This window comes from Rhincodon typus, chromosome 3, assembly GCF_021869965.1.
Source record: "Rhincodon typus isolate 14 chromosome 3, sRhiTyp1.1, whole genome shotgun sequence".
Lineage (NCBI taxonomy): Eukaryota > Metazoa > Chordata > Chondrichthyes > Orectolobiformes > Rhincodontidae > Rhincodon > Rhincodon typus.
In genome coordinates this window covers 6297890-6313716 of record NC_063334.1, presented here as the reverse complement: position 1 = coordinate 6313716, position 15827 = coordinate 6297890, and the positions used below count along the sequence as shown (strand labels likewise).

Sequence of the window (15827 nt, the reverse complement as noted above, 5' to 3'; positions counted from 1 at the left end):
TTGGTTTGTCTCGCGGGCCCAACCCTCCGGGCTAGCTCCGACCGCTTGTCTGGAGGCTTCCCCTACGGGGAGGGGAGCCGCTGGTCCGGGTCCGGGTCCGGGTCCGCGTTCGGTGGTAGTGTTTGGAAGGTATGGCGCTGAGTTCGGTGATGCCGGGCCGTGGGCTCCATGTGACGTGCCTAGCGGTGATGGTGCTGAGCGGGGTTCACCTCACTGTTACCCTGCTCTACTACCTGGACATGCACGTCTACAGCGGGCAGATGGTGCGGCGCTTCGGCAGCTTCCTGGTGGCGGATAGGATCGACACAGAGGCGGGCACGGTCCCGGTCCCCAACACCACAAACGCCAACGGCAGCGTCGAGTCCCCGTCTCCCTCTCGCCCGCCGTTACAGCCGTGTCCGGACACTTCACCGCATCTCGGTAAGCGGCCTCGAGGGGAGGGGGTGGACGGTTGTTATTTAACTTTCTATTTATTTTTGTGTGCTGCTTCTTCTTATTTGTCGACCCGCTCGAGGGGGGAAAAAAACCGAATAACGCAGTTGGATTTACAGACCTGGCGGCTAGACGGTTATTTCCTGCTGCTGCTGCTGGGTTTTTTTTTTAAATTACAGTTCTGTGTCTGTCCTGTTATTTTGTTAACTTTTGGGTTTCAGACATCCAGTCAGCTGAGTCTTAAAATGTACCTTCACTTCAACCATCCTCTTCTTAACAGCACCCTCCCCCTCCCCCTCCCCCTCCCCCTCCCCCCCACAACCAACATTCCCTTTAAAATCCAGTCGCTTCATCCTCCAACTCAAATCGATTTCTCTTTTATTCCACCGCCCCCCCCCCACCACCTTGCCCCATTCCACATTTTCCTCGATTCTAAATGTAACCCACTCCCTGAGCTGTTCACCGTCTCCTACCAGGCAGTGAAACTGAAATCACCTTTTAAAGGGAAACTTTGGAGAACCCCAACAGGTCTGGCAGGACCTGCAGACGGGATAATGGAGAGAAGTTAACGGGACTACGCTGTAGCTTCCCTATTTCCTTGCAAAATCCGCCTGAAATTTGTGCCGGGCTGTGAATGAACCTGAGACAGAGGAGCAGGACTAGACCATTTCGTTCTCTGTCATCTCCAACTGACCGAACTTTTCATTTCTGCCTGCCTACCCTCGTAACCTTTGAGTACTTTTCATCAAAATTCTGTCACTCAGCCTTCAATGTATTCAATGACCCAGTGGATTTCTGGCGGGATAAAATCCTGCAAACCTTTCAGAAAATATATTTTTCCTCACTTTTTTGATTTAATTGGGCAACTGCTTGTTTTGAAACTGCCTCCCTTAGGGTCCCTTCAAAAGGGAAGCAATGTCAATTTCTAGCCCCTCCCTCTCTTTGCTGCCCACGTCTGAACCTTTTAAGTCTCTGGAAGGTTGACTCATTCTTTTGGTGTTTTTATAATATCCTGTTCAGAGATATTATTACACACCTAGAGCATGTAGGACTTGAACCTGACTCGGAGATTTGGTCTCTGCCGCTGTACAAAAGCGCTTTTAGATCATAGAATCCCTACGGTGTGGAAACAGGCCCAACAAGTCCGCACCGACCCTCAGAAGATCCTACCCAGACCCATCCCCCTAATCTACACATCCCTGAACACAATGGGCAATTTAGCATGGCCAGTCCACCTAACCTGCACATCTTTGGACGGTGAGAGGAAACCAGAGCACTGGAGGAAACTCGCGCAAATACAGAGAGAATGTGTACAAACTCCACACAGTCACCTGAGGGTGGAATCAAACCCGGGCCCCTGGTGCTGAGGCAGCAGTGCTAACCACTGAGCCACTGTGTTAGACTCCAATGAATATGAGCCTAATCTGCTTGTTGTTTTGGGTCTGGTGATCAATTCTGAAAAAAGGGTCGAGCTGGATGAACACAGCAGGCCAAGCAGCATCAGAGGAGCAGGAAGGCTGACGTTTCGGGCCTAGACTCTTCTTCAGAAATGGGGGAGGGGGAGGGGAAGGGGGTTCTGAAATAAATAGGGAGAGAGGGGGAGGCGGATAGAAGATGGATAGAGGAGAAGATAGGTGGAGAGGAGACAGACAGGTCAAAGAGGCGGGGATGGAGCCAGTAAAGGTGAGTGTAGGTAGGGAGGATGGACAGGTCAAGGGGGCAGGATGAGGTTAGGTAGGAGATGGGGGTGGGGCTTGAGGTGGGAGGGAGGACAGGTTAGGGAGGCGGGGACGAGCTGGGCTGGTTTTGGGATGCGGTAGGGGGAGGGGAGATTTTGAAGCTTGTGAAGTCCACATTGATACCATTGGGCTGCAGGGTTCCCAAGCGGAATATGAGTTGCTGTTCCTGCAACCTTTTGGTAGCATCGTTGTGGCACTGCAGGAGGCCCAGGATGGACATGTCGTCTGAGGAATGGGAGGGGGAGTTGAAATGGTTCGCGACTGGGAGGTGCAGTTGTTTAGTGCGAACCGAGCGTAGGTGTTCTGCAAAGCGGTCCCCAAGCCTCCGCTTGGTTTCCCCGATGTAGAGGAGGCCACAATGGGTACAGCACATGCAGTATACCACATTAGCAGATGTGCAAGTGAACATCTGCTTGATGTGGAAAGTCTTCTTGGGGCCTGGGATGGGGGTGAGGGAGGAGGTGTAGCACTTCATGCGGTTGCAGGGAAAAGTGCTGGGTGTGGTGGGGCTGGAGGAGGGTGTGGAGCAGACAAGGGAGTCACGGAGAGAGTGGTCCCTCTGGAAAGCAGATAAGGGTGGGAAGGGAAAAATGTCTTTGGTGGTGGGGTCGGATTACAGATGGCGGAAGTGTCGGAGGATGATGCGTTGGATCTGGAGGTTGATGGGGTGGTACGTGAGAACGAGGGGGATTCTGTCTTGGTTGTTATTGCGGGGAGTGGGTGTGAGGGATGAGTTGCGGGAAATGCGGGAGACACGGTCGAGGACGTTCTGGACCACTGAGGGGGGCAAGTTGCCGTCCTTGAAAAACGAGGACATCTGAGATGTACGGGAGTGGAATGCCTCATCCTGGGAGCAGATGCGGCGGAGGCGAAGGAATTGGGAATAGGGGATGGCATTTTTGCAGGAAGGTGGGTGGGAGGAGGTATATTCTAGGTAGCTGTGGGAGTCGGTGGGCTTGAAATGGATATCAGTTTCTAGGTGGTTGCCAGAGATGGAGACAGAGAGGTCCAGGAAGGAGAGAGAGGTATTAGAGATGGTCCAGGTAAACTTAAGGTTGGAGTGGAAGGTGTTGGTAAAGTGGATGAACTGTTCGAGCTCCTCGTGGGAGCAAGAGGCGGCGCCGATACAGTCATCATTGTAACGGAGGAAGAGGTGGGGTTTAGGGCCAGTGTAGGTACGGAAGAGGGATTGTTCCACGTAACCTACAAAGAGGCAGGCATAGCTTGGGCCCATGCGGGTACCAATGGCCACCCCCTTTGTATGTAGGAAGTGGGAGGAATTGAAAGAGAAGTTGTTGAGGGTGAGGACGAGTTCGGCTAAGCGGATGAGGGTGTCGGTGGAGGGTTGCAGGAACAGCAACTCATATTCCGCTTGGGAACCCTGCAGCCCAATGGTATCAATGTGGACTTCACAAGCTTCAAAATTTCCCCTCCCCCTACCGCATCCCAAAACCAGCCCAGCTCGTCCCCGCCTCCCTACCTGTCCCTCCTCCCACCTCAAGCCCCACCCCCATCTCCTATCTACTAACCTCATCCCGCCCCCTTGACCTGTCTGTCCTCCCTGGACTGACCTATCTCCTCCCTACCTCCCCACCTACATTCTCCTTTACTGGCTCCATCCCCGCCTCTTTGACCTGTCTGTTTCTTCTCCATCTATCTTCTCCTCTATCCATCTTCTATCCGCCTCCCCCTCTCTCCCTATTTATTTCAGAACCCCCTTCCCCTCCCCCATTTCTGATGAAGGGTCTAGGCCCAAAATGTCAGCCTTCCTGCTCCTCTGATGCTGCTTGGCCTGCTGTGTTCATCCAGCTCTACACCTTGTTATCTCAGATTCTCCAGCATCTGCAGTTCCTACTATCTCTGAAAAAGGGTCACTGGACTCAACGCTAACACCGCTTTCTCTCTGATACTTCCAGACCCGCTGAGTTTCTCAGCAATTTCTGTTTGTTTCTGATTTCAGAATGTGCAGTTCTTTGTTTTTCTTTGCTGCCTCTTTCACCCTCCCCAGCTCATTGCTTGCCCCTAAGTGAAAGTTGAGTAGGAAATGGGAAGAACAGTGCAGGTTGGGGAGTAGAATTGGCAAAAAGGAGAGCCTGGGATATTTAAGTGGCAAACAGGAAGTGAGTTTTGGAGTTACTTTGCTTTAAGGCTGTCAGCAGGTTTATAATGTAAAAATTACCGGTTGGGAACATATCCTCCATATAGTTATGTTATTTGGAAGTGATTTCTGTTTAGCAAGCTTTCCTAGGGACAAGTTACATACACCCAGAATTCTGAAGGAGATAGCTGAAGAGATTGTAGATGCATTGGTAGTGATCTTTCAGGAATTGCTAGAGTCAGAGAAGGTCCCAGAGGACTGGAAAATGGCTAATGTTTAAGAAGGGAGGGAGGCAGAAGACTGGAAAATAGAGGCCGGTTAGCTTGACTGTAGTCGTCAGTAAGATTTTAGAGTCCATTATTAAGGATGAGATTATGGAGTATTTGGAAGTGCATGACAAAACAGGGCTGAATCAGCACAGCCTTGTCAAGGGGAGGTCATGCATGACAAGTCTGTGAGAATTCTTTTGAGGAGGTACCAAGCATGTTAGATAAAGGAGAGCCAGTGCATGTGATCTGTTTGGATTTCCAGAAGATCTTTAACAAGGTGACGCCGAAGGCTGCTAAATAAAATGAGACCCCACGATATTAGGGAAAACGTACTGATATAGATAAAGGATTGGCTGACTGACAGAGGGCAGGGATAAAGGGGTCTTTTCGCGATGGCAGCCAGTGACTAGTAGAGTTCTACAGAGGTCAGTGTTGTGACCATAACTGTTCATGTTATACATTAACAATCTGGACAAAAGAACTGTGGCTTTGTTGCTAAATTTGTAGATTATACAAACATAGGTGGAGGGGTAGGTCATGTTGAGGAAGTAGGGAGGCTGCAGAAGGACTTGGACAGGCTACGAGAGTGGGCAAAGAAGTGGCAGATGGAATACAGTGTGGGAAACTGTGAGGTTATGCACTTCAGGCAGAATAGAGGCTTAGATTATTTTCTAAAGTGGGAAGGGCTTTGAAAATCTGAAGCACAAAGGGACGCCTGAGTCCTAGTTCAAGATTCTCTTAAGGTTAACATGCAGGTTCAGTTGGCAGTTAAGAAGGCAAATGCAATGTTGGCATTCATTTCGAGAACGCTAGAATACAAGAACAGAAGTGTACTGCTGAGGCTGTAAAAGGCACTGATAGGACCGCATTTGGGAAATTGAGAGCAGTTTTGGGTCTGAGACCTAAGGATGGATGTGCTGGCATTGGAGGGTAGCCCAGAGGAGGTTTACAAGAATGAACCTGGGAATGGAGGGCTTGTCATAGGAGGAGTGGTTGAGTGCTCTGGGTCTACTCAATGGAGTTTAGAAGGAGCAGAGGGGATCTTGTTGAAACTTCGAAAATACTGAGAGGCCTGGATGGACGTGGAAAAGATATTTCCACAAGTAGGAGAGACTGGGGCCCGAGAGCACAGAATTAGTGAGTGGGTGACTCTTTAGAACAGAGCTAAGGAGGAATTTCTTCAGCCATTGGGTAGTGAATCGGTGGAGCTCATTGACTTTGCAACAGAATGCAGTTGAGGCCAAGTTCTTAAGTCAGAGTTAGGTTCTTGATTAGTAAGGTCATGGGGAGAAAGCAGGAGAATGGGGTTGAAAAACATATCAGCCACGATTGAATGGTAGAGCGCATTCTGCCTAATTCTGCTCCCGTGTCTTATGAACTTGTCATTCCAGTTTCTTCGTCTCTGTCACATCTGTTCTGATGATGCAGTTTTATATATGATTGCTCCTTGTAATGTCTTCTGTTTACTTCAACTGAGAATTACCACTTGCCATGGTGTAGAGGGTCCTCCAACTTACTTTATTCATTTTATGAACTTCTGTCACCCCTTCCTTCCCAGGACTTTGATAGGATTCTCCCTATCCTACCTTCTGTGTCCAGCAGCCTTTGTTTTCAACAGATCATACTACAGTGTTTTACCAGCTCCAGCATGGTCTCTCTGCCTGCTATCCCCTTTCAGTATTTTGAAGGGTCTGTTCCTTTTAATGGTTCATGCCTCAGTAAACGTTAACACACCCTCTCTTCCTGACAGCATTTTTCCATGCGAGTGTCAAGATCCTTCAGGAACTTGTATGCCTCAATGAAGTCACCTTTTATTCTTCCTAACCCCAGACCGTAGGGAGTCTTGCGGTATCACGTCAAATAGAACAAGGAAACTTGCTAACTCCTGTGACTGCCTTCTGTCAGCTGTTGAATCAGTACTCCTCCATTTTGAAAATCACTTGAATGGAGCATAAGGGTAATATGGGTACAGAATACTGTGGGTGGGGAATTTCAGTTCAACACATTTGTCACTAGCCACTGGTCAAGTTCATGACAGCTGTTAGACTGTGTTTGTGCCATTGTGGTACAATGGTACTCAGTTTATTTGTAGGAATGACCATCACAAGCATCTTTGTGGAAACAATATCACGTTAAATTTGCACTGCAGAGAGTTTCCACCATATGCGACATAATCATGATTAATTAGGATAAACTAGAAGCAGTTCTAACAGTTCAAAAGGGCATACTAATGGGCTGGAAGTTGTAAATGGCAGCCCTATTAAACAACATTTAGTTACTTATAACCTGCTAGCCAATGTACATTGTTGGGTCCTGCCATCTACAGCGTACAATTATGCAATTTGTCAACACTTTTCAATCCTTTGAACCTACCACTTTGAATGAAGAGGCTAACAACAGTAGGGATACCATTAAGCTCCCTCCTCACCAACTCCTCTCATTTAGACATGTCACCATTCCTTTCAAATCACTCTGCTTGTAAAAGCTTCGTGATGTCTCCACTGAAAGGATCTAATATTTCAGCTTGAATGGCATTCCTGACACTGCAGCACTTTCTTGGTGGCCCAAAGATTGTTCACTCAGGTTTTTGAATGACTAAACCTCAACACTAACTGTAATGAACCATTTAAATCAAGACTGATACTTAACAACAGCGCAAATGAGCTTCCCAATGGTATCAATGTGGATTTCACAAGTTTCAAAATCTCCCCTCCCCCCACCGCATCCCAAAACCAGTCCAACTCGTCCCTGTTCTTCCTCCCACCTATCCCCTCCTCCCACCCCAAGCCGCACCTCCATCTCCTACCGACCAACCTCATCCCACCCCCTTGACCTGTCCGTCCTCCCTGGACTGACCTATCCCCTTCCTAACTCCCTACCTACACTCACCTTTCCTGGCCCCATCCCCGCCTCTTCGACCTGTTTGTTTCCTCTCCACCTATCCTCTCCTCTATCCCTCTTCTATCTGCCTCCCACTCTCTCCCTATTTATTTCAAAACCCCCTTCCCCTCCCCCTTTTCTGATGAAGGGTCTAGGCCCGAAACGTCAGCCTCTCTGCTCCTATGATGCTGCTTGGCCTGCTGTGTTCATCCAGCCCTGCACCTTGTTGTCTCGGATTCTCCAGCATCTGCAGTTCCTACTATCTCTTCTCTGATGGTTTAATGGGTTTAATGCTGAGTTTGCAGGAAGTGACCAAGTTTAATACTGCAAATTGTAAACATCCATTGCAGGAGAAAATCGACTGGGCATTGCCGATTTCTTTGTTGGTCAGATCATCTATCAGCGCTCGTTGTTCAAATTCCTGTTTGAATAATTGCTGCTTTTGGTAAAGTGCTGGAAGATAACCAACAACTAAATAGCTAATCCAGACCAAATCATCACCACTTTTGGTTAAGGTGAAATTATGGAATATGGGAGCAGGAATGAACTGTTCATCCACTTGAGATTGCTGCACTGTTCTGTTAGAAAGTGGATGAATTCTACCTCCACTGTTTCACTTGATATCCTTTCCTCATAAAACACTCTCTCGTCCAGTTTGAAAGTATCAATTTAATGCTTTTATCCCAATAAGGGACATTTCCAAGGGATGGCAGGAGTTTCCATATTTTCTTGAGCCTTGAGCAAAGCTGTTTCCTGATTTAGCTCCTGAACGTCCATCCTGTAATTTTAAGATTGTGCATTCCTAACTAATCTATCTAATCCCTTAATCATTTTAAGTGGGACTTCTAAACTCAAAAGAAATGGATGCTAAATTTAAACAGTCCCATCTTCACCAGCCCTCCTATAACTTTGGTGAAACAGCTGTACCTCATCCAATGCCAGTATATATTCTTCCTGACACCCTGATTAATGAGTTGTCTGCTCCAGATGACACAGACCAGAGCATTGCTTACTCACTTTTCTACTCTAGTCCACTTGGTATAAAGACTGACTTACCATTGACCTTTTTGAATACATAAACGCTGAACCTTTTATGGCCCTTTGCAGTGCTTAATGTCTCCCTATTTAAAGCAGTATTCTGATTTGTCTTTTGATTTAAAAATATTGACAATTTCTGTGGATGGCCAAGTGCTTAAGGTGCCACACTCTATGCTATCCTTGCATTGCTGAAGCCTGGTGAATGTTTGTTCTTTGAGGGCTCTTGTGATGTAGTGGTCATGTCTCTACCTGTGAACTAGGAGGCCTGGGTTAAAGTCCCATTTTCTCCAGGACAAGTATAATGGTATCTCTGATTTGTCTTTCGCGGGTTCAAAGTGGTTGTAATTTTGCTTGGCCATGTTGTACTTACTGCCTTCTATCTGCCTCCTTGTTTTGTCCTTTTCCCATCATAGAAACCTAGAAGACAGGAGCAAGAGTAGGCTATTTGACCCCTTGAGGCTGCTTTGTCATTCACTGTGATCATGGCTGATCATCGAGCTTAAAACCTTAATCCTGTCTTCCGCAATCCCCTCCCACCTTGATCTCTTTAGCCACGAGGTTCCCACTACTTTCTTTGATGGTGAATTGCACAGACTCACTAAGTCTGGATGATGAAATTTCTCCCTTTAATCCAAAAGGTTTACCCCTTATCGGTAAACTGTGACCCCTGATTCTGGAGTCCTCTACCATCGGAAACAATTTTCCTGCTTCTAACCTATCGAGGCCTATTTAGAACCTTTCTGCTTCAACTCACGCAATTTATTTTGCCATGGTTTGCAGTGAGGAAAGATGGAAGAATGAAAAAACAAAATTTTTAAAAAACCTGTCTGTGAAGGCTAATACTTAAATTTGAGAAAACAGCAAGAAATAAATATTAACGTCAGACGATGATTAAAAGAGTGGATTACTGCTTTTTCCAATCACCAATTGACCACAACTATTTAATTGCTGATACAATCAAAAACGCACAAGTTTTACTGCAGATAACTTTGCCCCTTTTTTTTTTTGAAATAGTGGCATGGAATTTACTTCAATTTGTTGTGAAAATAGGAGGGATCTCATTTAATGGCTCATAGCTGAAGAACCTGATCTGAAAAGTTGACCATTTATTTGTTTGTGCAACAGTTTTCTGAACTGTAGTAAGTGTTGTCAGGGACAAAAACAGAAGTTGCTGGAAGCTCAACACGTGTGGCAGCATCTGTGAAGAAAAAAAATCAGAACTTTTCTGGTGTGGTGACTCTTCCTCCATTCTGAGGAAGGGCCACAGGACCCGAAACGTTAACTGTGATTTTTTTTTTCTTAATAGATGCTGCCAGATGTGCCGAGCTTCCAGCAACTTCTGTTTTTGTCCCTGATTTACAGCATCTGCAGTCCTTTTGGTTTTTTAAGTGTTGTTAGGGACTCATCACTTTCTGGTGTTGGCACGTGTGATACCAACTGGATCTTGGAATAGGTTATGCTCTTTCAGGCTGGAAGTGATGAAGGAGCTATGTGCTTGAAGGATGTGACTTCCTAATTTGATTCTTTGATTTGTGCTGTCTTTAGCTAATCTTCACCTGAGTGACACGTAGAGGTTCCCTAGCTGCAAGGAAAATCTCCCTCAAGTCCTAGCTACTGATCATTGAAAGTACCAGTATGCCAGTCATTTTATCACTGGCTCAGCTTCAAAGCTGTCCAAAGCCCCTCTGAGCAGTGTGTATTCTTTTTGAACTGATTCTGGAATTTTGTTTTCTCTGCAGTGGGACCACTTGCAATAGAATTTTCTCAGACTGTTGATCTAGAAGATGTGAAAAATACTAATCCATTGTTAAGGGAAGGAGGCAGATTTGCTCCAGTAGACTGTACAGCTCTTCAGAAAGTTGCCATCATCATTCCTTTTCGCAATCGATTTGAGCATTTGAAGTATTGGTTGTTTTACTTGCATCCAATTCTTCAGCGCCAGCAACTGGATTATGGGGTGTATATCATTAACCAGGTAAGAAATTAGTCTTCTAATGCAACTAGAATCATGAAATAAATGCCCATTAGAAGCCATTTGATCTATTTTATTTGTGTTGACTCTGAGAGTAACTAACCTGATCCCACTACCTGCGATTTCCTGTTGTCCAGTTCACTTACAAAGGCTTTGTTTGAACACTCCTCCACTGCATGCTCAGGTCGTGAATTCCAGATCCTAAATGCTTATCTTCAAAAGGATTTTCTCCAGTTGCCATTGGTTCCTTTTGCTATTCACATTACGCTGGTGTCATCTGGTTCTTGTTTCGTCTGCCAACCGGAAAGAATTATCCCAGTTTCCATCCCAGAGGGCTGTGGAAACTCAGTCTTTGAGTATATTTGAAGTATCACTTGGTATATTTCTGATTATTGGTGTGAAGAGTTATGGGGATAGTGTGAGTAAAAGGCATTGAAGTGTTTGATCAGCCATGATCATGTGAAATGGCAGAGCAGGTTTTACTGGTCTCCTCCTTTCTCTATCATTTACTCTGTCCAGATCACTCCAAACTTTATGTTCAGAGATAACAAGGTGTAGAGCTGGATGAACACAGCAGACCGAGCAGGAAAGCTGACGTTTTGGGTCTAGACCCTGCTTCAGAAACTTTATGTTCAGCCTGGTTGACTCTTGTGTTATTTATCCGTTTCATCTTGCTGCCTAACTCTTTGAGCAGGGAGATCTGGATTTGTCAACACCACCTTTCTCTCTTGTCAAGCATGGACTTCACCTGAACTGTCTTCTCTTCCAGAATGACCACTTGTTGAGTTAGCTTTGCCAAACTTTGATTCCAACCTAACCTTAAACGTTGTTCCCTTTTTTATTTTGACCTCCCTGTACACCTTTAATCACCAAATGAATCTTGACACCCTGTTGAAATTGACCTTCCCTGATATAATTATTTTTATGCTGGATTGCTGCTTGCCATTTTCCATAGCTTATGTTGCTATAGTCACTGTCTCATGAATGTTTCCCTGTTTACACTTCACTTTATTTCCTGGAACCAGAAATACCAGCTTTATTGCACTGGAAACACGCCTATGGAAAATAGTCCTGTACGTGCAAAAAAATTCTTGCCTCTCTCACTCTGACTTTACACTTCACTACTATTTCCTCTGTATATTAGGCTATTTAAATGCCCTGATTATAGTGTCTCCAAGTCTTCTTAAATCTGTATCTTTTCTCACTAGTTGGTGTCCTATAGTATACACCCAACACTGTTAAGGTATTCAATATTGTTTGGCTCTGACCAAATTGATTGCCTTTGACAGCATCTCTCTTATCGCTGTAATGTTGTCCTTAATCAATATTATTATCCTGCCTTCTCTTTTCCTTCTCTATCTTTCCTGAATACCCTGTATCCAGAATATTTCATTCTGTCCATTTGCTTTTTAAGCCAGACTTCTGTTATTATAGGCTTCCATTTCTATGTGGCAATTTGCACCTGCAGTTCACCCTTATTTACTACCCTCAATACATTCACATACGTGCATAGTAAATCTAATTTAAGCTGTATATTCCTTCTTATTTTGACCTCACCTAATAATTTAGTATCAATCTAAGCCTTGGTCATTATCCACTAATTCTGTTTTTCCTGTCAAATGAGTTCAAACCCTCCCTAGCAAATCACTTTGCATGGAAATTATATCCAGCTCAGTTAAGGTGCAATCTGTCTGACTTACATGAATTTCAATGCCCTTAGAAATCTACAGCCTTCCCCCTGTGATGTCTCTTGCCACACATTTGTCTGCTCCTGTCTCTTTTCTGTATTCACTTGTGTGATACTGGTAATGCTGAGATGACTACCTTTTTTCAGATACAGTTTGCTAGTTTCCCTCCCAGCTCCTAAGTTCTGCCTGCAGAACCTCTTCCTTGTTTCTAAGTGTCATTAGTTTCCATCTGAGCTGTGACTGTTGGCTTCTTTACTCTTGCCCTTGAAGTAATGTGCTGCTGCCTAGTGACTTCCTTTACTTTATCACCAGGGTCATGTCCTAAATTTAAGGATGATGCAGCAAAAACACCTGTCTGTCATGCTAACTGTTGAATTCCCCAATCACTACTTCAATTCTCTGTCTGATGGAAGGTTTGATTCACAGCACTGCAGCTTCCACAACTATTGAGTCAAGGAGGCAGATCCCAAATCCACCCTGGCTGGAATAGGCATCAACCTCCATGCTTCTACTAGTAATCTGGTCCAAAGCTTTTTAGCTCAGACTAGGATGCTATGTACTGTGCTGCTTGACTTTCTCTCCCTGTTCTATTGATTTCAGATCTTCTCCTTGTTCCCCATTGTAGTTCAGCAAGCCATGGTGCTGTAGACTAGACTCACTGCACATCCGAGAGGAACTATTTATTCTTGTCAATAACAAAATGGAATGTGAGTTGGAAGAGGGAGATACATTGAGTGCTGCACTACTCACCTGGTTCTCCTTGACTGCTGTGTCTCCATGACTTTAAGCTGTGGAATGACCATATCTGTAGTCTGGTATGATTTGTATAGTTACCTGCAATGTTTTAAGAGATGTGAATTTCCGAGTGACCAACTTGGAGGATTGCTCAACAAGACTTTGTTTTAAGACTTTTATTGTAAGATACTAAAATTCAGTTTACTATGAAATAATGATTAAGCTAATATACTAAACTACGGAAAAGGTATTTCCTATTAATCTCTTACACGACTGAAAACCCAAATCATGTTATTTACGTTACACTGCTTACTCAGAAGAAGACTAACCTTACTTTATTTTAATTTTTTTTTACAAAAGGTAATTTTACCATTTCATAATAAAGTAGATCTCCAGTAGCAAGACACACTGGTGATACCATAGTCTTTAACTTTTCATGAGTCTTATCCTGGAACCAGGTATCTATCCTCACCAACGCTCTGTTCAGCGGTTAACCTGAAAACGTCCTTGCTGTGTGTCGGACCTCAGCACGCTGTTCCTTTTCAGATTCCGTATGAGATTTCCACCCTTCCAAGAAGCAACTCCTTTGTCTGTCAGTTACTGTGTCAAAATGTTAAAACTTGCACCTTACCGTCATAAGCTTTTGACCTGGGCTCCTGTCCCATTGGCATCCTGGTTATATTTACCTGTCTGAACTGCTTTAGGATAAGGTAAAATTGTCTTGTCTTGGCAGATTTTGTGTGGGATCCCATCCCCTTCTGCAAATTACTTCTGATCTTAAAGGGGACTGTTTCAAGTTTTTAAGTCCAGCGTCATAATAAGACACGCAAACCTTGAAACTGCAAAATTTTTGGGGGTGTTGCAGTGATGTTGGTTGCTGCTAAAACTTTCAAATCTGCAGCTGACTACAGCACCTGAACATGTGGCCATCCTGGACACAGGAAGCATTCTGAAGTTCCTACATAGAACGGGATGCATACTTCAAGCTTTTGAAGTTGCCTTACAATACCTTTACTTAAGTAGTAAGCTTAAAAATGTAATAAAGACTCACCAACTGTTCAACAGTCAGCTGCTTATCTTCAGGTGACTTCACTTTGTGATGTAGGGAGTTCAATGAAAATGTTTTTGCTTCATTCTTAGAGTCTAACGGATCTTAAATAATTTTAAGGAAAAAGATTAGACAGCCTTTGTGTTGCCATTCAATATTATAGACTCGTAGAGTCCTACAGCACAGAGACAGGTCCTTCAGCCCAAACCAGTCCATGCTGACCGAAATGTCCGTCCATGCTAACCCTATTTCCCTGCACTTGGCCCATATCCTTCTAAACCTTTCCTATCCATGTCATTTGGATGAATACTAAATAGTCTAGATGTAATTGTTTAAACAAGCACTCTTTTCACTTCATATATATAGCTAGCTTTAACTTTTAGTTACCATGTTAATTTATTGATAAGGTATTACATTATAGTTAGATTAAATTTAAAGTTTCCCAGCATACTTGCACCACATAACTACTTTCCTGTGCGTGTCTTCATGATTTTGTTTTTAATTTTCCACCCTCCCATCTGGTTAAGTCTTGCAGCTTACAGCCAGAGCCCCTCCTGGCTTCCTTTTATTTCTCAGCTTCACTCCCTGTTTTTGTTTCTGATGCTCTTTTCCTGGGCTAAAGAATTAGGAATTGCCTCCAATTGGAACTGCTTGATGGTGAAACCGATGTGGATTTCTTTCAAACGGCTAGAATAGTTAATGCAGTGCCCAGTGAATTTTCTGGGGCCACTCAATATATTTTCAGATGTGTTGCTACCCGCACTTTGAAACGTGTTGGTTTTGAGGTGACAGCATGAGAATTGCAGCTGGTGTATTAGTATAAGCTGTGCTTAACAGGCATGGGTAACTATGGTTGTCGTTATTACTCTGCTAGAGTTGACCATAAATTAATAATTGGCATGCTGTAGATGGTATCTTGAATAAAATTCAATTTTTTAGTGAAAAATCGTTAAAGTCAAAATGCTGGCTGTATGTTATTTCAGGTTTTTAGTAACCAAAACAAATCAATGGGGGAACTGCAAGTCTGGCAGCATCTGTGGAGAGAAAAGAGTTAACAAAGGCTGTTCTGAAGGAGGATTGCTGGACTCAAAACATGAACTCTGCTATACTGCCATAGATGCTGCCAGAACTGCTGAATGTTGCCAGCAATTTCTGTTTTTATTTCATATTTTCAGCATCCGTAGTTCAGTGGTTGTGTAGTAATATACCAAAGGTTTGAACTAAACAAGAAAATGTTAATTCAAATCATGCTAGTTTGTGAATTTGCATTAAATTATTTTAAAATCTCTAGAACAAAACTAGAATCTGGTGGTTTTAAATCCCCAACCGGTTCGCGAATGTCCTTCTTTAAAGAAGTTATTTCTAGTGTCACTCCAGCATTGTTGGCTATCTGCTGAAATAATATAACAATCCAGTGAATTGTATTATATTTCTGTCCTTTGTAGAAGTTTATCAGACCGTTTGACAGCAGTTTTCCACTGGATATTTTCTCGGGGTTAATTATAGTTGCAGCATCATTGGATGAGTGGAACAAGTGTGGTTGGTAGTGTATTTTTTGGCAACATGGACTCAATTGGCCAAAGGACCTCTTCTGTGCTGTCTAATCCTATGATTAGCTGTGTCATTTCTAGCATGACATTACTCATGTTTCTGCCATGGGAGTTCATATAACTAGCCAGGCTAATTCTTGACCTGCAGATGTTTTGGCACAAGGACACAACATCTCATGAGATGGTGAAATCCAGAGTGCAGGATTTTCGTCCGTTCCCTTCTTTGCCACTGCTCAAAGCAAATGCAGCTTGTTGGATGAGTTGTTGCCATTTGAATGACTGGTAGCAAGCTCCTCCCAGCCACTTATGTCAATGCTGCTGTGGTTCAAGGAGAGTTTTAGGTATCTTTGCATCTTCTTTGCCTTTACCCTTGCTCTA

At 44.2% G+C, this 15827-nt stretch overlaps 1 protein-coding gene across 2 annotated transcripts in view; it reads left to right on the top strand.

Annotated features, from left to right (window-relative positions):
- Nucleotides 1–15827, top strand: part of LOC109917086 (beta-1,4-galactosyltransferase 1-like) — a 44410-nt gene continuing 28583 nt past the window's right edge. Inside the window, exons 1-2 of one of the 2 annotated variants that reach the window (XR_007265967.1) lie at nt 1–420; nt 10196–10431. Coding sequence is in view for 1 of the 2 variants with exons in the window: in XM_020516863.2 (XP_020372452.2) it covers nt 132–420; nt 10196–10431 (525 nt within the window). In the remaining variant the exon portion in view is untranslated. The remainder of the gene's footprint in view (nt 421–10195; nt 10432–15827) is intronic. The other variant, XM_020516863.2, reaches the window with a different exon arrangement.